The sequence below is a fragment of the Balaenoptera borealis genome (genome assembly GCF_965194805.1).
Source record: "Balaenoptera borealis genome assembly, chromosome: 16".
In the NCBI taxonomy this organism is placed as follows: Eukaryota; Metazoa; Chordata; class Mammalia; order Artiodactyla; family Balaenopteridae; genus Balaenoptera; species Balaenoptera borealis.
The window spans coordinates 27,253,632-27,276,182 of NC_138872.1; the positions used below are offsets into that span (position 1 = coordinate 27,253,632).

General features: G+C 56.1%; 1 protein-coding gene across 1 annotated transcript; it reads right to left on the reverse strand.

Moving 5' to 3' along the window:
* Positions 1-7,985: 7,985 nt before the first annotated feature.
* Positions 7,986-21,241, reverse strand: MYLK2 (myosin light chain kinase 2). The gene is made up of 13 exons (XM_082358854.1): positions 21,099-21,241; positions 20,902-21,001; positions 19,950-20,424; positions 18,634-18,935; positions 16,962-17,067; positions 16,313-16,406; positions 13,977-14,086; positions 13,754-13,895; positions 11,046-11,116; positions 10,796-10,924; positions 10,159-10,311; positions 9,880-10,012; positions 7,986-8,935 (listed from the first exon to the last, which is right to left on the reverse strand). Exons 2-13 carry the CDS (start codon positions 20,951-20,953, stop codon positions 8,855-8,857), a joined length of 1,848 nt encoding a protein of 615 aa, XP_082214980.1. The 5' UTR covers positions 20,954-21,001; positions 21,099-21,241; the 3' UTR covers positions 7,986-8,854.
* Positions 21,242-22,551: the final 1,310 nt, after the last annotated feature.

Genomic DNA, 22,551 nt, shown 5'->3' on the forward strand with positions numbered 1-22,551 from the left:
AGGAACAGACTTAGGGACCTGAAACCTCACTGTCCGCATACCCTCCAACACCAGACTTGCTGAGGCAGATGGCTTTCTTCCGGAACTTCAGTCCCCCCACCTGGACTGAAGGAGAGAAGGGAGAGAAGGGGGGCCAAGGATACTTTCTGGTCTTTGCTGGAGGGTCTTATGTCCCATGAGGTGATGCTCAGGGGGCTGGAGACCCCCTTCGTTGGGCAGGCAGCCCAGTCCCCTCCAAAACACCCCCCTCGGGCAGGCGGCCACGCTGGCTTCAGTCTCTGTGGCTCCCTCCTCCCTCAGCAGGTCCCCTGGGGCCTGGGAGGAAGTGAGCCCGGCTGGACAGACCCAACTGTCTGGTTCCCACAGACTCCAGAGCCGGGGTGGAGGGGGCACCTGCAGGGTGCGGGCTCAGTGAGGCCAGAAGGGGGTGGAAGAATGCCCGGCCAGCTGTGCGGACCCTCCCTACCGTGTGTGCCGGACCCCAGCCTGGAACCCATGGAGCAATGGGGGGAGGGAAAGAGGGTCTGTCCTGTCGCATTCAGGCAGCCTTGTGGCTGAAAGGGGAGGGGATGGAGGCCCGTGAGTGCAGGGCACGGGTGAGGAGAGGTTCGCACCACCGTGTGTGCCTGTGTGGGTCAGTACGTCTCCTTGTGTACGTGAGTGTGTGTGTGTGATGCGCAGAGACAGTTATGGAGACAAGGACAGATTCGGGGGGGTGGGGGTTCTTTCTCAGCTGGGTCAGGGAAAGAGGCCTCTGCCGGGCACTGTTCCCTGTGGTGCATTCCTGTGGAGACCTGGTGACCCCAGTCCCTTCCCAGCCTGTGTCCTGAGCTCGTAGGAGGATGGGGAGGCTGACCCGACTCGGGGATCCCAGGCCTCTGCATCCTGCCCCGCCCACCCCCCGATGAGGTTGATCATCTAACTGGGGTGGGGGCCTGGGGGGAAGAAAGCTGCAACCCCCTGCCCACGCTTTGAGATGGGGGAACATGCAGAGGGGTCAAGTGCACCCAGAGGCACAGACTCAGCTCTGGGCATGAGCCCCCTCCATGTCCCTCTCTGGTCCCCCCAGAGAGTCAAGAAGTGAAGACAGTCCCCTCAGCCCCAGTCCCTAAGCAGGGCCCTGGGCTCAGAGCCTGCCTTGGACTTGCTGTGTGAGCCTGGACCAGTGCCCATCTCACTGGGCCCTGATTTCACTCCCTTTGCCCAGTGAGGGGGTTGCAGGGTGAGGGGAAAGGGCAGCCTGACTCTTTGAATCCGGATCCCAGGGAGGGTCTAACCTGGGGGACAGCCTGGAAGGGATCCCATCCCCAGAGGTACTGGACCAGGAGGCCCAGACACCATGATCTCATGTTGCCCTCTGCTTGCTGCCCAGCCTGGGGACCCCACCCACTGGGCCTCCTGCCCTCACATTCTTTCCACGACCAACAGACACCCCCTGCCTCTGGCCTGGCCACCCCCACCTGACGGGGTGGACAGTGCTTAGCAGAGATTCGGAATGCCTAAGCTGGGCCGACCCAGAGAAAGCTCCTCGGCACAGATGGAGAGACTGAGGCCAGAGAAGGTAAGTGACATGCCCAAGGTCACACAGCAGGGCAGGAGTACCCCTCTGCTGCCTTAACTGTAGAGCTCTTAGGGGACAGGGGCCACCCCATCTGACTCTCCTCACCGGAGGCTGCTCTGTCTCCAGGAGGGGATCCCAGCCCCTGCTCCTCCTCAGCAGGTCAGAGCAAAAGAGGGTGCCGCGGGGCCTTGTAGAGTTAGGCTAAATCGAAATCTAAAATGGTAGGATCAGTGGTATTTCAGAATATTCCAGAGTTTTTAATCACAGCAGCTCAGATTCTTGGAATATCGGAGTTGAAAGGGCGTCTCCTGCCTGATTTCTGAATCCCCTCTACACCAAGCAGTTCACATCACGTGGGGGGGTTCCAGGAAAGGGGAGCCTGCTGCTTTCAGAGCCGGCCCCTTCCCGCCCAAGTTTGGCAGCTCTGAAGGGCTGTCAGGAAGTTCTTCACCTGCTGGTCCTTTGGTCTCTGCTCTCTCTGCCTCCAGGGAGGCTACCCCCACCCACAGGGCTGGGCCTTCCTCAGCGGCTCCTCCACCCTCCACATCTTATCTCCCTGCGCCTCTCCGCCCACCCGCTTCCTTCCCTGGTTTATGGCATTCCACTGCCCGGAGTTCCAAGCTCCTTCCCACACCCCAGACAGCGCCTGGGCCAGGGTGGGGAGACGCTCTCCCTTGGCGGGCGGGCACTCTGAGGCCACCACAGAAATGAGGAAGACGGTGGGGGGAGGTTGTGTCGGCCAGCCTGGCATGTCTGCCTACTGGGAGTGTACAAACTCAGGAATCCAGGCCTCAGCCAAAACATCGCCTCCCATCACCCCTGAAAGGCCAGGTTCCCAGAGGCAGTAGGTACAGCAGCTAAGAGCAGGGGCTCTGGACTCCAGCTGACTGGCTTCAGATCCCAGCTGTCACTTCCTAGCTGTGTGACCTTGAGCAAGTTGCTTCCCCTCTCTGGGTTTCCCTCATCTAAAAAATGTGGACACTAACAGTACCTATATCCATGGGATTGTTGTCAGCATTACATGAATTAATACTTGCAAAGTGCTTCGAACAGGATCTGACACATGGAAACAGCAATTTAAGTGTTTAAGTAAAATAAATATTTGGGCACTGGGGGCTTGTCTTCTTAATGTGATTTACCCACCAGGAAGGTCTAGCTGCTGTAGAGGTGGGAAGATGCAGGGGGAGGGAAGGTTGTTATGTACGCAAAGCTCTGGATTCAATTCCTGGCATCTTTACTTCCTTGCTGTGTGACCTCGAGCAAGTAGATTCACTTCTCCGAGTACTAGTTTCTTCATCTGTAAAATGGGGCAATGATTTCAGCCCCCAGGACCGGCATGCGGGAAACTTCACCTTGCACAATATGTGTACAATTCAGTCAACACGAATGAAATGGGACATCTGAAATTAATATAATAGTGTATGTCAACTACTGGAACGTGAAACAGCCCCACTGGAGGGCCTTGTACCCTCAGCCCAGTCCTCTCTGCCCATTTGTTGCACACGGCAAAACCTCCTTCTCCGCAGGTCCAGACCCCGAGGTGCCTAATGCCCTGTTCCTGCCCTGCTGGTAATTGGGTGGTGACTCAGGGAGGCAGCTGGTGGGGCTGAAGGAAGTGGTTCCAGGCTAAAAACAGACTAGAGTCCCATTTAGTCCCACAGTCCGCCAGAACCCTGCCTGTGGCCCCTGGAAAGGCCAGGGCTGCCTCCGCCAGACCACAGTCCTCCAGTGCCCTGGTCTCTGCGGGACACAAACAGGAGGCTCACCCTCCCAAGCTGAGTTAAGGCAGCTGACTCCTCGGTGAGTGTTTCCACCTCTAGGCCTTTGCACTCGCTGTTCCCTCGGCCTGGAATGCTCACTCCCCACTGGCTGACTTCTCAGCATCCAGAGCCCAAGTTAAACATCACCTCCTCGGAGAAGCCTCCCCTCACCTCCTTATCTGATTGGATGCCTCTAGATTCTCCACCTCTGCATCCTATTTGTTTCCTCCACCCGGCACCTGTTGCAATGTGGAATTCTGCATCTCTGTGTGCATTCCCTTTTGCTTGTCTCTGCCTTTGTGTCATAAGCCTCTGGGGGCAGGGGCTGGGTCTGCCTTACTCAATTTATCCACTTCCCTAACCCACTGGCTGGCATAGCAGACCCTCAATAAAGATTTGCTGAGTGGATAAATGTATAAATCCATTTGCCATGGATTAAATCTCAGAGAACCCCCCAGGGGCTTCCTGGCTCACTCAGAGCCAAAGGCCAAGTCCTTACAGGCCTGTGTGATCTGGTTTCAGCTGCTCCTGCCCTCCCCGCCCCCACTCCAAACAGCCTTTGCATTTGCTAGTCCTTCTACCTGGACTGATCTTCACTCCCTCTTGCCCTTCAGTCTCCATTCAGAAAAGCCTCCCTGACCACCACATCCCCCATCCACCCCACCAACACGCTCTAAGTTCATTATTGCTGTCCAGGGTCTGTCTCCCAACAGAAGGAAACTCCACCGGGCCAGGGGTTTTTGTCTACTGGCTGCTTGTCCCCAGCACTTAGAACAGTGTCTGGAACAAAGTAGGGGCTGGAGAAATAGGTGTGGAACAAGCATAAGCTCAGCAGCCTGGCCAGGTGCTCGATCTGCACATCTCATGTCACTTTTGCATTGACCCTGGGAGGCAAGTACTATTATCCCATTTCACAGACAGGAAACTGAGGCTTAGAGAGGGCAAATAAGTAGATGTGAACCCCATTCTGCCTGACCTGCACCCAGTCTCTCTGTCATCAGCCTGTCTCCCTGGCAGTGTATGAGGTCTGCAGCTCCCACCTCCTGTCCCCACAATCCTCACAGCCCCTCAAGCAGACATGGCCCAACCTCCCTCTGGCCTCCCTGCCTCCAGTCTCTCCCTCACTGACATCCCTGGCTGCAGGGATCCTTCTAAACCACAGATCTGATCATGTCCCTCCTTCGTTCAAAACCCTTCCACGGCTCCCTATGGCCCCGGTTCAGCCTGGCATTTGAGACTCCCACCAAATTCTCCAGACTTACTCCTTGCTTCCTCATATGCAAAAGCCCCCTGGGATGCTCCAAGACAAGGTTGTTCTCAGCTCCAAGTCTTTGGAGCTGCCTAGAACACCCCCTACCCCCAGCACACACTATTTGGAAGAGGCCTGGTCCTTATTTGCTCTCAGCTTGACTGTCACTCCCACTGGAGAGGAGAGAATAGGAGCTAGTGTCTTCTTCCACGCCCTTCCAGCTTCACCATGATCCCCAACCTCCCACCCCTGGGATTCCAGATGCTGTGAACTCCCTGAAGACCGAGACCATGACTAATTCATCTCCAGGCTCTGGGTTAAGGCCAGGCCCAGAAAAGGGGCTCAAGAAATAGCTGTGAAGTCATTGGATGAGTCTGAAGTCAGGCCACCTGCTTTGCATCCTGACCCCACTATTTACTGGCTGGGAACCCATGGACTTGTCCATCACCTCCCTGTGCCTCAGTTTCCTCATCTGTGAACAGCTGATAAGGAAATACCCACTCATGGGGGGAAATGAAATGAGTGCATACATGGGAATCACTTGGCGCTGTGCCTGGTGCTCAGTAAATAACACCCATTAGAGTGAAGGAAGGAACAGGTGTGTGGGCAGCTGCATGAGCGGGCGCTTGGTCCAGGTGGGCACATCCTTCAGGACAGCCCTGGCTGCTTCACACCCTCGGGGCAGCCCTGTCACTGGCTGAATCTTTTCCCACAGCTGCCCTGCTGGGTCCAAGGTGGCCAGTGGAATTCGAGGCCACTGGACGCCGACAGGAAAAGGCAACGTCACCAGCCCTGGTGTAATCCAAACCAGATGCGGCCTCAGACCCATGGGGGTGGTCACTGTGGGCCTGGCCAAGGCCCAGAGGCAGGAAATAGTCTTGGAGGAACGCTCTCTGGGCTGGGACCCGTCGGGAGGAGCCGTCCTGTTGAGGGTGTTAACCCTTCTGAGCCCACAAGGGGGGACCAGGACACTGTGCAGGAGCAGCTCGTGGCCCTGGCCCCATGGGGCACAGAGCACCTTGCAGGGAAGGTTACAGCATCGGCATTGTGACGGGCGCCGTTCAGGGGGAGCCCACAACACAGGCACGGGGTGGGCAGGGCACACCAAGGAAGGGGCAGGGGATGCTTGCCGTCGGCTGCCCGGGACTGGCAGAACCCCAGACCCAGACCTGGAGCTTTGGTCCTGGCTCTGGCTCCAGCTGGCGGGCCCAAACGAGCGTGGATCCACTCCCTCTCTCGGGTGGCTCCGAGGCTGCTGGGAATGGGAGTGCTAGTGCAGGTCATGGGGCTGGGCCCCAGCCTACAGAAAGACTGAGACTCAGTCCCACCCCAGGGGCTGCCACACCAGCTTTCTCCTGGGTGTGCTCTGTGGCCCTGGGGGAGCAAATTCTCTCTGAACTCCCATCATTTCCCATCCATATTGTTGAGTCCATATCCTTTACTTCCAGGGACTAGGGGAGGCCCAAAGGAGGCACCTGATGAATCAAAAAGAGCTTTCTAAGATGTGCTCCCAGGAGCAGATAGGGACAGAGGCAGTGGTCAGCCCTGTTCCATGGTTCTGGGTGGGCTTCCTTCCCAGGACATGTTAATTTGCTGTGTGGCCTTGGGCAGCTCACTTTCCCTCTCTGAACCTGTTTCCTCACCTGTGAAATAGGGTGAATGAGCACCCTATCCCATCTCTGGATTGTCACAATGGCCCTCAGAGTGGCAGAGGACAGTGGAGCTGAGGCTGTCATTTGCATTTTATAGAGGACAGTGGAGCTGACGTTGTCATTTGCATTTTATAGAGGAGGAAATTGAGGCCTGGGCTGGGAGTCGGGAGTCCTGGGTTCTAGTCCCAGCTGTTGCTGTCTCTGCTGGAGAGACTTCTCATTTTGGCCTCGGTTTCCCTAGCTGGATCCAGGCCCTGGATCTCTGTGCTGGCTGGACCTCATTTCCTTACCCCTCCACTATGGTGGTGACTCATCCCTCATCATCACGCTGTGTGGCCGAGGCTCAGCCTGGGCGGGGGCCAGCAAGGCTGAGAGAACTCAGAGGAAACCACAGGCCTGGCCCAGCTAGCAGGTGGCGGGCGGACAGGCAGGCAGGGATCAACAGCCCTAGAGGCCTTGCCCATAAGCACATCTCCCACCAAGAGCCTAAGCCAGGCTCCCCAGGCCCCCCAAGCCCCAAGTGCAAGCCCCAGCAGGCTCAGATTCCAAAGTCCCCCATACCCTGCCCCATGTGGCACCTGCTGTAGGGGGACTCCGCACCCATCTGCTGGAACAGGGCAGGGGTGGGGGTGAGGACCTGGCCTTGCCCTCCAGGCCAATATTCATGGAAGCAGGGGGTGGAAGGATGAACGGTCAAGGTCTCCGTCCAAGATTTCTCAGAGGCAGATAGTGTGGTGGTTAAGAGCAGGGGCTCTGGCCCAGACTGTCTGGGTACAAATCCTGGCTCTGCCATTGACTAGCTGTGTGACCCTGAGCAAATGGCTTAGCCTCCCTGAGGCTTGGCTGCCCCATCGGAGAAATGGACATAACACAACTGCCCACCGTGCAGGGTCACTGGAAGCAGAGTCACGTGAACACACAGAGCTGGGCCAGAGCTGCACCCTGCAAGCACTCAGTGCACGTGAGCTGCTGTTACTGCCATTCCTGCTGGAACCAATAAGCCCCCAGCAGGCAGACCAGCTGCCCCCCCTTAAGCCAGTCCCACTTCTGAGTCAGCTGTCCTCACAGCCAGAAAGGCTGCACCCTATTGGGGTTAAGCTCTCTTGCCCTCTGGGCTGCCCCCTCCAGCAGATGGAGCCCCTCCCCTGCCTTACAGGCCTGGGGTGAGGCGGGCTGGGGCCCATGGGAGGGACCGGAGAACAGCTGTCTCCCCCAGGCCTCCTGGAGGACCCCCGCCACTGCAGGCCCAAACCTCTGGCTCCGCCTGGAGACTCTGCTTTCTGCTTACACCTTGTTCGGTGAGAAGCAGAGTGGGCTTGCGGGCAGAGCCTTGCTATGGGAGGTAGAAGAGGCCAGTTCAAGCCCCAGCTTCTGACCTGTTGAAAAACCTTCAAGTTCCTTCCCCTCTCTAAGCCTCAGTTTCCCCCTCCGTAAAAGAGGAATAATCATAATATCTACCTCATGACCTCATAAATGAGTTAATAGACATACAAGCACTTAAATAGAGCCTGACACACAGTAATGTCACCCCTAAATGTTGGCTGGTGCTGTGCCCTCCCTCTTACAGATGAGCAAACTGAGGCACAAAGGGGGCAGCCACTTGCCTAGATCACACACTGGGTAGTCTGGCTCCTGAGGCTGCACTGATAACCACCACATCGCGCACAAAGTGCCGCTAAAGCGCCTGGCCCGCAGCAGTGTTCCGTGAACGGTGGCCAGCTGAGACCTCACCCGGGCGCACACACGCTGTGAAAGGACGCCACTTCCAACCTGTACATTTATTTACAAGGCACAAGCTGAGAGCAGGTTGGGGGCTGCCGACGGCCTTCCCACTCCTCCTGGGCCTGCTGACGCCATCATCCGAGGCCGTGGGTGACCCTTGGAATGGGGGCCGGAGTGGCTGGGTTGGGCCGGCTTGGCCTTCAGGCAAGCTCGGGGGTGGTCTCCCCTGTCCTCCAGGCCTCTCCCCTCCCCCTCCACCAGGCCCCGGCTGGGTGTCCTCTCTCTCACACAGAGTTCCTGTGTGTTGGTGGTCGCAAGGAAGGTGGGCGGGGGCCGGGCCAGACCAGATGGTGTGTCAGGCCTTATCTGTTGGGAGTGGGGAGGTGGGTGGGGGCATGGAGGACCTCCTTCACAAAGCCTGCTCTGTCTCCCCTGGCAGCTGCGCCTTAGGAATCGCCGTCTGCCTTCCTGCCCCACCAAGGACCTCCCACCCCCAACTGCAGAAACCCCATATGCCAGGACCCCCAGCCCTCCTGCTCTAGCTAGGAGCAAGCCCAGGCCAGGGATGCCCCAGGTGAGGCCAAGCAGGGGTCACCAGAGCAGCAGTTCCAAGAAGGTGAGCCGGGTGGTGTCTCAGCAGGGCCCGTGGCATCTGGGCTGTGGCTGATGGGCCGGAGCCCTGTCTGGGGAGGCATTAGCAGGATGGAATCAGGCCATATCCGAGGCAGCTCACGTCGGGGAAGCAGTCACTGCGCGGGGGCATGGGAGCCCCGAGCCTCCCAGCCTGGTGCAGCCTTGTCCTGGCCAGTCAGCCCTGGCGATCTGGCCCGTCTGCTCCGGCCTTCTGGGCTGTGTGGCCTCAGCCCTGGCCACTGTGCGGCTGCGTCCAGGCCTCAGCTGCTCCTGGGGCTCAGACCCCCAGAGCCATCAGTGCCCCTGAGCTGCTGATCTTCTTGAAGCGGTTGGCAGCACTGACAGCAATGAAGTTTTTCTGAGGGATGAGGGAGAGGGGTCCCAGTCAGCAGCAGGGCAGGGGGAAAGCTGTAGGACAGCTGAGTGTCTCCCAAGGTCCCCTTCATTCCAGGAGGGCTCCATGCCAGGGAGGGTGCAGTGCCAAAATGGCCACAGGGGATGCCATGACACTGCAGCCTCCAGGACTCCCTCCCTCATTCAACCTGAGTACCGCTCTGCTCAAGGCAGTACAGTGGTTCCTATTTCACTCCAAGTAAAAACCCCTTATCATGGCCGAGTCCCTCCACGCCCTGCCTCCCGATCCTCTTGGACATCTCCCTTACCCCTTGCTTCTTCCACTCCAGCCGTGCTGGCCTCCTACCTGTTCCTCACACTTGACCACCATGCTTCTGCCTCAGGGCCTTTGCACCAGCTGTTCCCTCTGCCTGGCACACTCCTCCCCCCATACCAGCCTGGCTCAGCCCTCACCTCCTTCAGGTTTTTGTTCACATGTTCCTTCTCAGTGCGCCCTCCCTGGCCACCCTACTAAGAAGTGCAGCCTCTCCCCAGAACTCCTGACCGTCCTTATTTTTTTCTAGAGCCCTTCCTTAACTCCTTTTAGTAACTCTCCATCCTCTACCAAAAGTAAGTCCACAAAGACTGAAATCCTTGTCTCTTTGTCCACTGCTGTATCCCCAGTGCCTAGAGGTAGTGGATGCTCAAGAAATATTTGGGAAATGAGGGGAGGAAGCCTGTGATGGGGTCAGAGATCTTTTCCTGAGCCCGAGCCACAAGTGGACACCCCTCCCTACGGTGGAGATGGGTGGGTGGAGGGCCACTACCCAGGGCAGTAGCCAGCCCAGGACAAGGAGAGAAAAGCCAATTCTGTTTTCCAGACCGAACTGGCTGACACAGGGCTAGTGGGGCCAGGACTCTTCCTGCCCTGTATCCCCCCCTTCCTCCCCACCCTCAGTTCTGTGGTACCTTCCAGCGCCTCTTCATGAGGTATTTCTTAAGCAAGATCTGGGACTTGAGGCGTCGGTTACAGCGCTTGGCTTTCTCTGCCAGATTGTTGAGCCATGGGTGGGCGAGGCACTGGGCAGCGTTCATCCGGGCCCTGTGGGGAGGGGGCAGCGCAGTGAGGGTGGGTGGCAGGCCAGGGAGGCAGCACCCCACTGGCCTCCCGGCCCAGTTCCCGCCCAGCTGGCACACACACACACTGGGCTTGCACACACGGGGTTCGTGTCCTGGGGTGAGCCTCACCTCTGGTCCTTGACAATGAGGTTGGAGACAAAGTCTTTGGCCTCGTCTGACACAGCCTCAAAGGTCTCCTCATCAAAGTACCAGTTGCCCGCTAGAACGTTGTTCAGGGTCTCGGTGTCATCGTCTCCCAGGAAGGGGGAGAGGCCACTCAGCCTAGAGGGAGGGGTTGGCAGGGAGCAGGGAGGTGAGATTGGGTCAGGGATGGGGACAGAGCCTAGAAAGCAGCACCATGTGCTGAAAAGACCCCCAGCCTCTCAAATGGGACAGACCTGGGTTTGAATCTGGCTGGGTGACCTTGGGCAAGTCACTTCCCCTCTCTAAGCCTCACTCTTCTCATCTGTAAAATGGGCATAATCATCCCAGCTTCCCAGGGTTAGAGTGAAGAAGAGGAATGATGAGTACACTGGGTCATCAAAGCTCTGCTGCCCAGAGCCCTGGGATGGGACACTATGCCTTTGGGGGCCTTGGTTTCTCCATCTATAAAATGGGTACAAAGTTCCCTTTCCTGGTTCGCCCTAGCACGCCCAACGCCCCACAAACCCCTGACTGAGGGAGTGGGGAGGTGGAAGCAATCTAGGCCTCAGCTGCCCACCCATGTGCCCCAACCCCATAAACAAAAGGCACCCTCAGGACTCACAGCATGTAGGTGATGACCCCCAGGCTCCACATGTCTGTCTTATCGGAGATTTGGTCGTAATTCACTACCTCAGGAGACAGGAATTCTGGGGTCCCAAAATTCACTTTCAGCTTCTTGTTGGGGTTATACCTGGAGGTGAGGCCAAGAGCTCAGAGCACAACTCCCAGGCCATTCCCAGACACCCTCCGACCTTCCCCCGGCCCTGCCCACCTCAAGGCTGGCCCTGCCGTGCCACCCACCCAGGTGGTACCTCCGTGCCAGGCCGAAGTCAATGATCTTCACCAAGTGGCCCGTGGTGTTGACGCACAGGATGTTCTCTGGCTGAAGAGAAGGGGGTGGTCTGGATTGACCTCTGACCCGGCTCACCCTCCCTCCCCGCCCAGGTCCATCCAAGTCCCAGGTTCCCGGGACTAGAGGCCCAGGCTGCCAGAGTGGACAGCCCATCAGAGACCCTCAGACCTGCAGGCTCCAGGCACAGAGGAGGAGCCTGAGGCCTGAGAGGGGCTCTTCCAGGGCAGGAACCACTTTCTCCAGGCCTCCTTGCTCCCCACCCTCAGCGTCTAACAAAGCACCCAGCAGATACTCAGCCAAGGCTCCCAGAAATCCTGTGCCCCAAGCACAGGTGAACATGTGAGTCACATGCAAGGCTAGTCCCTCCCACTCTGGGCCTCCATTTCCTCTTCATGTAACACAAGGACAGAGGACTAATCTGAGGTTGCAGGGCAGAAACATTGTAAGTAGTTAACAATGGTTAAAAGGCAGATGTTGCACAAAAACCCTGATTTTCAGCACCTCCTGAAACACTGGAAGCCCCAGCCACATGGCTACACACGGCTGGGAGGGAGTTGCCCCTGACCCCTGTGATGGGCAGAAGTCCTCCACTTCCCTGGGGCCTCCACCTCGTTTAATGGGGTTCTGTTCTTCGTCTGGGCTTTGTGTGCATCTGATTTGAGGCCCCAAATGATAGGCTTTCTGAAGGTCCTCTCACACTGCTGTCCTCATTCAGAGCAGGATGCTAGCGACTTCAACAGCCCAACCCAGTGCTCCACCGAAACAGGGAAAGGAAAGAAAGGCCCCAGGGTACAATCGCCCCAGGGTACAATCGGTAGGGGAAATGCGACAGATTCAGACCTCCTTTTGGAGGACAGGGGACTTCCTGAAAAGCCCTGCAGCAAGAGCCCTGGGAAGTGCCTTCAGGCTGTGGTTCACCCAAGTTACTTGACGTGAAACCCTTTATTGATGAAAAACTTACTGCTTTCCTGAAAAAAACACTTTAGGATACAGAGACTTAAGGTTGACCTTCTTCCCAGGACACTGCATTTTAATTGGAGACCCTGCCCTACCCCAAAGAAAATGGCTTTCACGGGAGAAGGGCAGGCTCCGAGGCCACCGCGCAGGCACCCACTCTGTCCAGAAACTCAGGAGTCACCCACACTCCTTCCTTTCCCTCTGCCCTCCGCCATCCAAACCATCAGAAACCCGGCTGGCTCTATTTTCAGAATGCATCCATCATCTGACCACTTCCCATCCCTCCCCCACTGCCACTGGTTCCAGCCCCATCATCTCTCTCCTGGCTTATTATGACCGCCTCCGAAATGCCCTGCTGCCACGGTGGCCCCACTGAAACTCATCTCTTTACCCTCCTCGCTTCCTCGCTTGTCGGTGGGGATGATAACAGCACACCTGACCCGATGGGCTGTCACACACTCTGAACACACCCTGAGCAGCTCTGACCCCCAGTAAGCATGGTGGAGGTGTTAGCCCACAGCAACGGGAGCATCTCCTGCTTTGGACCTCGAATGCTCCAGCCCTTGCCTGCTTCTCCAGTTACACCTTGTATGTTTCCCCATTACTCTCACGTACTTCTTCATAACACTTTTAATGGTTTAAAATGATCTATTCACTGGGTTATTGCTGTATGAATGTCTGTTTCCCCCACTGACCTGTGGGACAGGGGCGTGTCCTCATCATCCTGATGGTACCACCCCACTGGTGGCATTCAGGCTCCGTGGGACAGGGGCGCGTCCTCATCATCCTGATGGTAATGCCCATGCCCAGCACTGTGCACAGTAGCACAGGAGCAGGTACTTGGTACGTATTTACCAAGTGAATGAATGAAAGGAACATCCACTTTGCTAACCCACATCAGTGTTCAGATTTCATCTTCTCCACTAGCCTTGCCACTGATCCCACAAACATAAACACCTGCCATAAGGATGGGGCTACTCATGGGCTACTCATGGGGCTCCTGCCCACTCCACGCCACGGCCATGTCTCTCAGCTCCAGACAGCCACTGCCAGCTGATCAGAGGTGGTGGGATGCGTAAAATCTATTTGCTCTCCCTGACCTGCTACATGCAGGGTACTAATAAGCAAGGTCAGAAGAGAGACATAATCTTTCACTACACATTTTGTTAGTGCCTGCCACGTGCGTATTGCTGCACTGACACTATACTTACTGATGTCTTTTTCTGACTCCCCTTCTAGAACATAAGCTCCATGAGGGCAGGCGTTTTTATCTATTTTGTTCACCACTGGATCTCTACCACCTAGAACACTGCTTGGCATCTAGTAGGCCCTCAACAAATATTTGTGGAATAAATGAACAAACATTCGCAGTGCCTATCAGAGGCCTGCACTGAGGCAGGCGCTTTTGCAACACTTATCAGCAAGTTTCACGTGTGAGACACTGAGTGTGGGGCAAGAGATCCTTTCAACAAGTACTTAGTACCAGACTAGGAGCTCCTGAGAGCTGGGACCAGGTCTTTCTTGCTCTTTGATGTGTCCCCTGGCTCCTGGTACTTACTAAGTGCTCAATAAACCCTTTTTGAATCTACGGATGAAGGCTGGATGGAGGAGGAGGAGGGGTTGGGGGATGGAGGGATGGCTGGCTGCGACACTGGTCTCGGGTGGTTGGATGCCACTCCCGACCCCTCCCGGGAGCCCCCACCCCGGTACCTTGAGGTCCAGGTGCAGAACCCTCATCTTGTGCATGAAGAGGATCCCGTCGCAGATCTGCCGGACAAACACCATGGTGTCCACCTCAGTCAGATGGTAGTCCTCGTCCACAATCCTCTCGAAGAGCTCGCCGCCCTCGATGCTGTGTGCACAGACCCCTCTGCAGGCTTGCTTCCGGGCCCGCTGCCCCCTCCCCAGGCCCCACCCCAATGATGGCACTCACTACTCCATGAAGAGGACGATCTCGTGCGAGGTCTCAATGGCTGCATAGAGCTGGATCAGGTTGCGGTGGTTCAGCTGGTTCATAACCTCGATCTCAAGCATCACCATTTCCTGGGGACCAGGGAAGTCAGGGGTATCGTCCGAGCATCATTACTCCCTGCCCTCCACCCTCCACACCTTCGCCCTTGACCAGACCTGTTGGGCCTTGCCTGGACCACTGCCCACCTCCTCCTTGCTGGTCTCCTCGCCTCCCACCTCTCCCCACCCTCAAGCCTGTGTCCTCACCACACAGTCACTCCTGCTGGGACACCTTTCCTTTGCTGGTTCTTCTCCTCCCCCTCGCTGAATAGTGGGCTCCATCCTTCCTGCTCAGCACTCCCCGCTCTATACTCTCCCCCCGGGCGTTCTCCTCAAGTCCCACGCCTTGAAATTCCATCCAAATGTGATTGATTTCCAAATCCGTATCTCCACCTCCGAGTGCTCCTTTAAACTCCAGACACCAATCTCTCTAACTGCCTACCTTCCCTCCCCTTGAATGTCTGACTAACAGGCATCTCAAATCTCTCATGTCCAAAATTAAATTCTTGATACCACCCCTTCCCCACAATTGAGTTGCCCCCAGCTTGCCCATCAGCAAAAGGCCGTCACTCTTCACTTGGGTGTGCAGGACAAAAAGTTAGGAGCTTTCCCAGATTCCTGTCTTATTCTCACTTCCTCACACCCTTCATCCAACCCATCAGTAAATCCTTTGACTCTACCCTTAAACTAGATTACAAATCCAATAATTTCTCACCTCCCCCATCACTGCCTTCCTAGTCTCAGCTGCCATTATTTGTCACTTTCAGAAAGTTTGCAAACCAGTGGTCACATCTGTAGCGGGAAATCAACAATGGTAGGAATATTTACACCAGGGAAATTGGCAAATGCTACAGATCAGGTCTCTCCCCAGAACTATGCCCCCAGAGCATTGGATCACTGCCTGGACTGCTCCGTTTTTCCTGTTATTCCATTCCTTGGTTGATACCTCACCTTCCATGCCACTTCCTCAGAGAGGCCTAACCTCACTTGATCCTATCTGAATGGCCCCCATCGACCCTGTTCCTACCTGGCTTTACTTTTCTTCCTAACACTTCTCAGTTCCTGACACCCTGCTTTTTGTTTTAGTTTGGTTTTAGCTGTCTGTCCCTCCTCTCTAGCATGTCAGGACTTGTTTACTACCATTTTCCTAGCACCTGGCACATTGAACAGCACAGAAAAGGTGCCCAATAATTAATTAACCAACAGCTGACTCCAATTAATTTACACAGTACATATGTCTTGAGCATCTACACTGAGCCAGGTCCATGATAGAGGCCTTGGATCCAGCAGTCAATAACATGGATCCAGGGCCTGTCAAGTGGAAGCGACAGAGAAAGACAGAGTCACATAGAAAATCCATGCTGTTCAAACGTGCTCAGAGCCACGGTGAGGCATTCAGGGCTGCAGCACTTCCTCCGGAGCTGCTTCTCCTGCTTCCCCAGGCCTCTGCAGGTGCTGTTGTCTCTGCTCCCCCGGCCTTGACCTTGACTCAAGCGTTCCCAGCAGGTACCTGGCCTTGACCTTGACTCAAGCGTTCCCAGCAGGTACCTGCCGTTTCTGGCCCTCAGGCCTTTCTTTCCACAGACTTCTCTGTTTGAAACTCTCTCCCCTGCCTTCCCCACTGGAAAAAGCTCCTCCTTCTTCAAAGTCTTCGCTCAGGAGAAGCTTCCCTGAACCCACGGATGAGTCAGGAGCCTCCTTTGTGACCCCCCCACCCCCGCCCTAGCTTTCCTGAGTTACAGCTCTCACCATGCCAGCCTGCTAGGTCACCATCACCTCCTCACACACCCAACTCCCTCACTCCACGTGAGCCTCTGCCTCATTCATTCAGCCATTCATTCACTCCTTGAACAAACACTGCTCTGAAGCAGGCCTGGGCTGGGTGTTAGAGGCAGAGCCCTCGAGGCCTGTTTACCCTGGTGCTCTCTGAGGGCAGGGACCAACTGACTTCCCTCTGGGACCTCCAGCACCAGTACAGGGCCTGGACTCATGGGCACTTATTGACTTGAACCAAACAGAGGGCATGAAGGGGGTAAGTCCCCAGGATAAATTCACTAACCACGGGGTCAAGTTTATGGTCAGGGGCATCAGGCCCCTGTGGCAGGGCTATCCGTCTGTCTGTCTGTCTATCTGTGTGATATCTTCAGTGCATTAAGCTTCGTACACCAGGCCCCTGGTGCAGATGTGTGGGTGGAGGGCGTTGAGAGGCACCCACTCCAAGGATCCCCTCCCCCTCCCACACAGCCAGACCCCCACTACCTTGTCTTTGGGTGTCTGTTTCTTGATGACCTTGGCTGCTAACTTGAGGCCTGTGGCTTTCTCTGTGCAGGTACAGACTTCTCCAAACTTGCCACTGGATAGAGAAGAGGCTGGGAATGAGGGAGTTCTAAGGGCCACGGGGTGAGGGGGTGTGCTCTGTTCCCTGTGAGTTGGGGGCGCACATCCCAGCCAGCTCCGATTCCCTCCAGAAACCATGAGCTCTACTGCGGGGACAATGGCTGAATCACATAGACCACAGGCCCAGGAAGGGTAGGCTCATCAAAAGATGGCCGCTGATGTGCAGCTCACAGACTGTGGCAGGGAGGGGCCCTGGGCCCTGGGGGAGGGCACCTTCAGGACTTTTAACAAAGCAGGAATCGCCTTGAGGGGGTCAGTATGGTGCCCAAAACTGAGACAGACAGGAAAATACTATATACTTCCTATGGGAGACACTGAATGACCAATGGTGTGTTTGTGTGAGTGACAGTGACACACCAGCCATGTGACAGGGTGCACACAAGTGTGACCATGTGGAACCAATTTTGTCCACGTGGCTCATGTGTCTGGGCCTCTCATGGGGAAGATGTAAGGCCTGGGGGCGCGATGCTTTCCTGCTGGTGGGCCAGGGGCTTGAGACCCCAGCTCTCACCCGCCCAGTGCCTCCTTGGAGTTCAGGCTGAACTGACGGCTGATGTTCCCAGTCCTCAGCTCCACGATGCGGTGGGGGAATGGGGCCGGGGGTGGTGGGCAATCATCTGTGAAGCGGAGCAAAGCCATCAGAGTCAGTGCCAGGGCTGCTGAGGACCCACCCTGGCACCACACCCTCCTGCCTGGCCTGGGCCCCATCCAGGGAAGTTCAGCGAGTGATACCTGGGAGACAGCTGGCTCCAGGATAGGGGCTAGGGGCTTAGTTTCCAATTTCAGCTCTGCTACCAACACACACCCTCCTTGGGAGGCCTCTGCCTCTGTCAGAGCGGGGCTCAGCTTCTCCCGGCACAACAGTGGAGACGGCTGATTGGACTCCTCGGACCCTCCCACGTTATAAGGTATGAAGACTCCATCCCAAGCTATCTGCATTTCCATTAAAGAAAAAAAAAAAGGCATCTATAATGGAGTGCCCAATAGGGGTTACTATGTCTGTTGCGGTAGGGGATGGGACCTGCCTACCAACCCCTCTAATAACACCGCAAGCTCTCACCACTTGTGGAATGGGCCTCCTACCTGGACCTGGCCCAGAAGCAGAGGTGGGGGTTGGGGGGGGGCGGGGGCGGCCCAGGGATGGAGATGTTGGTAGGGAGAGGCTGCCACCTAGTGACAGCTTGGGGAACAGCATGGGGACAGACAGGCTGAGTCACAGGGAATGGAAACCTCTTTATAAATAGCAAGAGGCCGCAGGGAAGCCGGTGATAAATCAGGCGGCCCTTGGAGGTTGTTCAGGTCTGTCACTCAAGGATGTGATTGCAGGGTGGAGTAGGCCCGGAGGTCTGGGCCGCTGCTCAGGGGAGGAGGCAGGGCTCCTGGCTGCCGCCCAGCCGCCTAAGCCCTCCCACCCTGTCTGGGTGGCACTGCGCCGCTCACTAGGCAGGTTGGCGGGTCTCCCAGGGCACCTCAGCCTGGAGGAGGGGGGTTGTCAGGACACTGTGGGCTCTCCTGACCCCATCTCAACCCACCCCCAGCCCTGCCGCACTCCTGCCCAGGCCCTTTTCCTATTCACCTGCTCGCCAAGCTCACTCATGCTCAATGGCTCCCTGCTGCCCGCTGAATAAACCGTCGTCACTTAAGGCCATTCCACAGTCCTGCCCCATCTCACGTGCCCAGCTACCGTGGTCACCACCACCACCCCCTCCCCACACTCACACCTGTGCTCTTCAGCTCAAGAACCCTCTATGGCTCCCAGGAGCCTCCCCACCCGCCCAGGATGCAGTTTAACTACCAAAGCCTGGTACTTGAGCCCTTCTACAGATTGACTTCAAATCCCACTGTCCAGAGAATTGGTGTTGCTCCAATAAGGTGCCTGATTTTTTTTCTAAAGCCCCATTTTAGTCAAAGTAGAAGAAAGTAAAAAGTGAGCTCTGGAGTCAGGCTGTCCTGACAGGTTCATATCCCGTTCTAGCTATGGGTTTGGGGTGCCCCACTTCCCCTTTTTTAGCCCCCGTTTCCCCCTCTCTCAAAGGGGACCAGGAACTCGTACTTCCTGGGGTTGGGTGACACTTAGATGAATCAGGCTGGATGAGGTGGCTCAGAGGGGTTTAGTCCTCTAAGTGGGGAGACATGGGGAGACCGCTCCCTCTTACCTCAGCCCCAGGGCAGCCCCGGCCTACCCAAAATCTGGAAGCAGTCCTCCTCCCTGGCTGTGGGACTGAGGGCCTGTCCCACCTCCGATCTCTCCGAGGGAACAGCCTGGAACTCGATCCCCCTCGAGGTGTCCCCTTGCACCTCAGCCTGGCCAGCCTGGACTGGAGCCTTCTCTTCTGTTTCCTTCTGGCTGCCTTCTGGGAGGTTCTTCTCTCCTTCTGCTACCTTGGCTGGCTCAGAATCCGTGGGGCCTGGGGTCACGGGCACCCCTTCAAAGATGAGTTCTGATGCCTCATCTGGGGGCTTCTCAGCCAGCGGCTTCTCAGGGCTAGAAGTGAGAACACAGAGGTGACGCCCTCAGCAGCCACAGCCCCGCCAGCAGGCAGGTCTCCCAGAGCCCCATCTGCAATCTGGAGCTAATATGACCACGCCCCTGCCCCCGCCCCAAACGCGTGGGGTAATACATCTGAATTCACTTCATACAAAATCAAGGGATGTTAATAATACCATAAATGTCTATGGGGTTTTTTTTCCTGGCCATACCACATGGCATGCGAGATCTTAGTTCCCCGACCAGGGATTAATCTGTGCCCCCTGCAGTGGACGCGCGGAGCCCTAACCGCTGGACCACCAGGGAATTCCCATGTCTGTGGTTGTTATCTTGAGTATCAATGCACTGATAGATCATTAATAACTGTTAACAGGATTGTTGATTTGGTTAATCATTATGTGGCAACAATTAGGAAGGTTATGTAGCTCTTGATTCATAAAACTGTGGTGATGCAATTGATAATGTATTAATGATATTAATTTATATTACCACATAATTCAAACTGATATGGTAATGTTATTATTGTGGCTTACGATAAATACATCATTAATAACCTCATTAATATGACTGGCATTCAGGTAAGGATAACGGATTGCACCATAAGACTGGAGCTATATCATGGTTCTAAGAGTATTGGTAATGATCTATCAGTCTGGTTATTAGTCATCTTTCCATATTATACCAACAATTGTATTAAGCAGACGGGTTATCCTTTCCTCCTGACATCTCAATCCTGCCCTTGGTGAGACCCAAGTTCATGGGGTAAGGGGAACTCTGGACTCCAGATGCCTGGAGAAGAGGTCTTTGAGGACCTCTCCTGCCTGACATTCCAGGCTTCTGTGAACTATCACAAAATCCTGGTTTCTGCAGGGAGACAAAGTGGTCAGGCCGATGCCCAGGACAGAGGGAGGTGAACATCAGAACTACCCGGACTAGCACTGGAAGTGATGACGGTGCCCAAGACAGAGGAACTTCAGGACCCCGCCCCGCTCCCGGCCAGGGGCCATTCACCTCGAGATGGCGGCAGGGCAGCTGGGGCTGTGCAGAAAGGCGGGTGGGCTCCTCTTGGTTGCTGCTTGGCCCTCTGCTGCCTTCTTTTGCAGCGTGGGTTCTCCGATGTCCTGGCTGCCTGGGGTCCCCTGCTTGGCCTCGGGCTTCTTGACACTGACCTCGGCTGTCGCGGTCTCCTGGGGCAGGGCAGCCGGCTGCCCAGCACTGCCCTCCGCAGGCCCCCCACCCAGGTGTCCTTCTCCCCTGGGGTCCTGGCTGCTGGTTGAGGGTTGGGCCAAGGTACCACCCCCTTTCTCTGCGGCTAGGGCTTCAGCATCTTTCTTCAGGGTGAGTGGATGAGGTTCTTCCTTTGGGTCTGGGGGACCAATTTCTTTCTCTGGGTTTGGGGGATCAGGATCCTTCTCTGGGTCTGGGGGACCAGGGTCTTTCTCTGCAGCTGGGGGTCCTTCACCTGCTGCACCTTTAGGTGCCTTGTCTGCGAAGGAGGTGAAACACCAGTCAGGATCCACCCTCCTACGCCTCCTTCCCCAGCTAGGCTGGCCAGAGACCAGCTCCAGGCCCAGGTCCCCACCCAGGCCACAATTTGCAAGGGCTTGTCCCACTGAGCCTCTGGGGCCACTCCATGGGCTCTAGAGATGGGCTGCCAGGACCTCGGCGGCCCTGTGTGGGAGGCTCTGGTCTCCTGGTGGGCCTTGATGCCCCTGCCATCCCTTGCCCTGAGTGTTCAGGCGCCAACAATGGGGACTTCATGTTTTCCCAGTCTCTCTGGGGAAGGCTTCATGTTGGCCCTTGATCCAGCCCCACTGTACCAGAGATAACCCTGATTTCTTGGTCCTCCATGCGCCATAAAGGAGGCCTCAGGCACAGAATTCCCACTGAGGAACAGGCCCAACTCTGGATTCAAACACCCCTTCCCAAGCTCCTCCCTCCATCTCCTGCCCCAGCTTGGCACCTGTTGATGGGCTCTGGATCCCCAGCTCCACTGCTCCATTTTCTGTCGCCATGAGGTAGGGAGGCGTGTGCTTCTGCTTGTCTAACTCAAGTCTTTCTAGCTGCAGAAAGAAGAGAAAGGTGTGTCGGGCTGCAGGATTCCTCCTCCTGTCTGGCTGAGAGGAGGCCAGGGCCAGCTGACTGAGGGGAGAGAGGCACCTGGAGCAGAGAGGGGCAACCTGGTGTCTGTCTGTCTCGCAGCGGCTGCCCAGGAGCAGTCCTGGGGCAGTTGTAAGGGATTGGGCCGGGTGGGCAGAGGCGGAGGCAGGGGTGCAGGCAGGGAGGCGGGGGCGGAGGAGAGGATCTCTTACACCAGGGGCCATGCAGCTCAGACTGCCACCACCTGTCACTCTTGGCCCCCGTTCAGAGGACACGGCATTCTTCCCATGAACTGACTGGGGGGAGAGTGGTGCTGGAACAAGCAGGAAGAGAAAGAGGGAGGCGGCACCTGGGGCCCTGGGGGAGCAGCCTTCTCCCAGGCCTTGCCTGGTATCTCTGGCTTAGATGAAATGCGGGGGGGCTTGAAGAAGAGGGGCTCTCAGGCAGGGCTGAAGGACAAGGCTATGCCCAGGCCAGGCTCTGGCTCTGCCTGCATCTCCTGGGGTTCCCCGGAGCCTGGTTAGAACCACACAGGCCCAGGGGTAATCACCCTGACCCTAGCGCTCAGCTCGGCGTCCACAAGCCCTGCCCCTGGCCTCTGGATCTGCTTGGAGCATCTTTGGGTAAAAAATGGTCTCAGGGGCACTTGCTCAACACGTCCATGGGCCTGAAAGCGTTTTCTTTTGAAAATGTCTTCTTCCTGGGCCCCTGGGGAGATGGAGGCTGCCCCAAGCGGCTGTGAGAGATGGTCAGGGCTCTCTCGCCCCTCCCCTGAGCTGATCCAGGTCTTTTCAATGGCCCGCCTGGAAGGAGGGGGCTGGCTGGTGGAGAGTCTTTTCCTAGGATCCTCCACCACAGTGGTGACCCAGGGGCCCCTCCAGCCCAAGGTGTTCAAGTGGAGATGGGATGCAGAGAGGTATGATCCAAAGGGCCTGCCATTACCCAGGGGCTAACTGCCCAGAGCCTTTCTCTGTGGGGCACTTGAGAACTAGCCCCAAGCCGAGTGCATTGGAAATAGCTCTGGAGTGGATGTCTGGGTTCAGGTCCTGACTGTGGTGACCTGTCCAGTCATTCCAACCCCACTCCATGGTCCAGCTCCTCTAATTATCAAATGGAGAAATCAACTCCTGCCCCCTGTTGAGAGAAGGAGTGGGGAAATGGCTTGAGAATGCAGCACAACTGAACAATGGGAAATTGTGTAACTGTAAAAAATATGGAGGAAGCTGTGAATGAACTGACATGAAGCAACCTACAAAGTGGGAGGAGAAAAAGCAAGGCGCAGAATAGCATGTAGAGGATGCTATCATTTGTGCAAAAGGGGTTAAGATTTATAATAGAGAACATAATATAGCTAATATATAAAATTTCCCTTTACACACATAAGGATTTCTTTGGCAGAATAAGAAACTGGGGACCAGAGGTGGGAGAAAGATATTCACTGCATACCCTTTTACTTTTTTTTTTTTTTTTTAAATAAATTTATTTATATATTTATTTATTTATTTTTGGCTGC

Coding starts and splice junctions, on each gene's coding strand:
- MYLK2 (XM_082358854.1), bottom strand. CDS start 20,953: ATGGCGACAGAAAATGGAGCAGTGGAGCTGGGGATCCAGAGCCCATCA. Junction 16,407..16,961: donor TCCAAGGAGGCACTGGGCGG/GTGAGAGCTGGG, acceptor TTCTCTATCCAG/TGGCAAGTTTGGAGAAGTCT. Junction 10,013..10,158: donor CTCATTGTCAAGGACCAGAG/GTGAGGCTCACC, acceptor CCCTCCCCACAG/GGCCCGGATGAACGCTGCCC.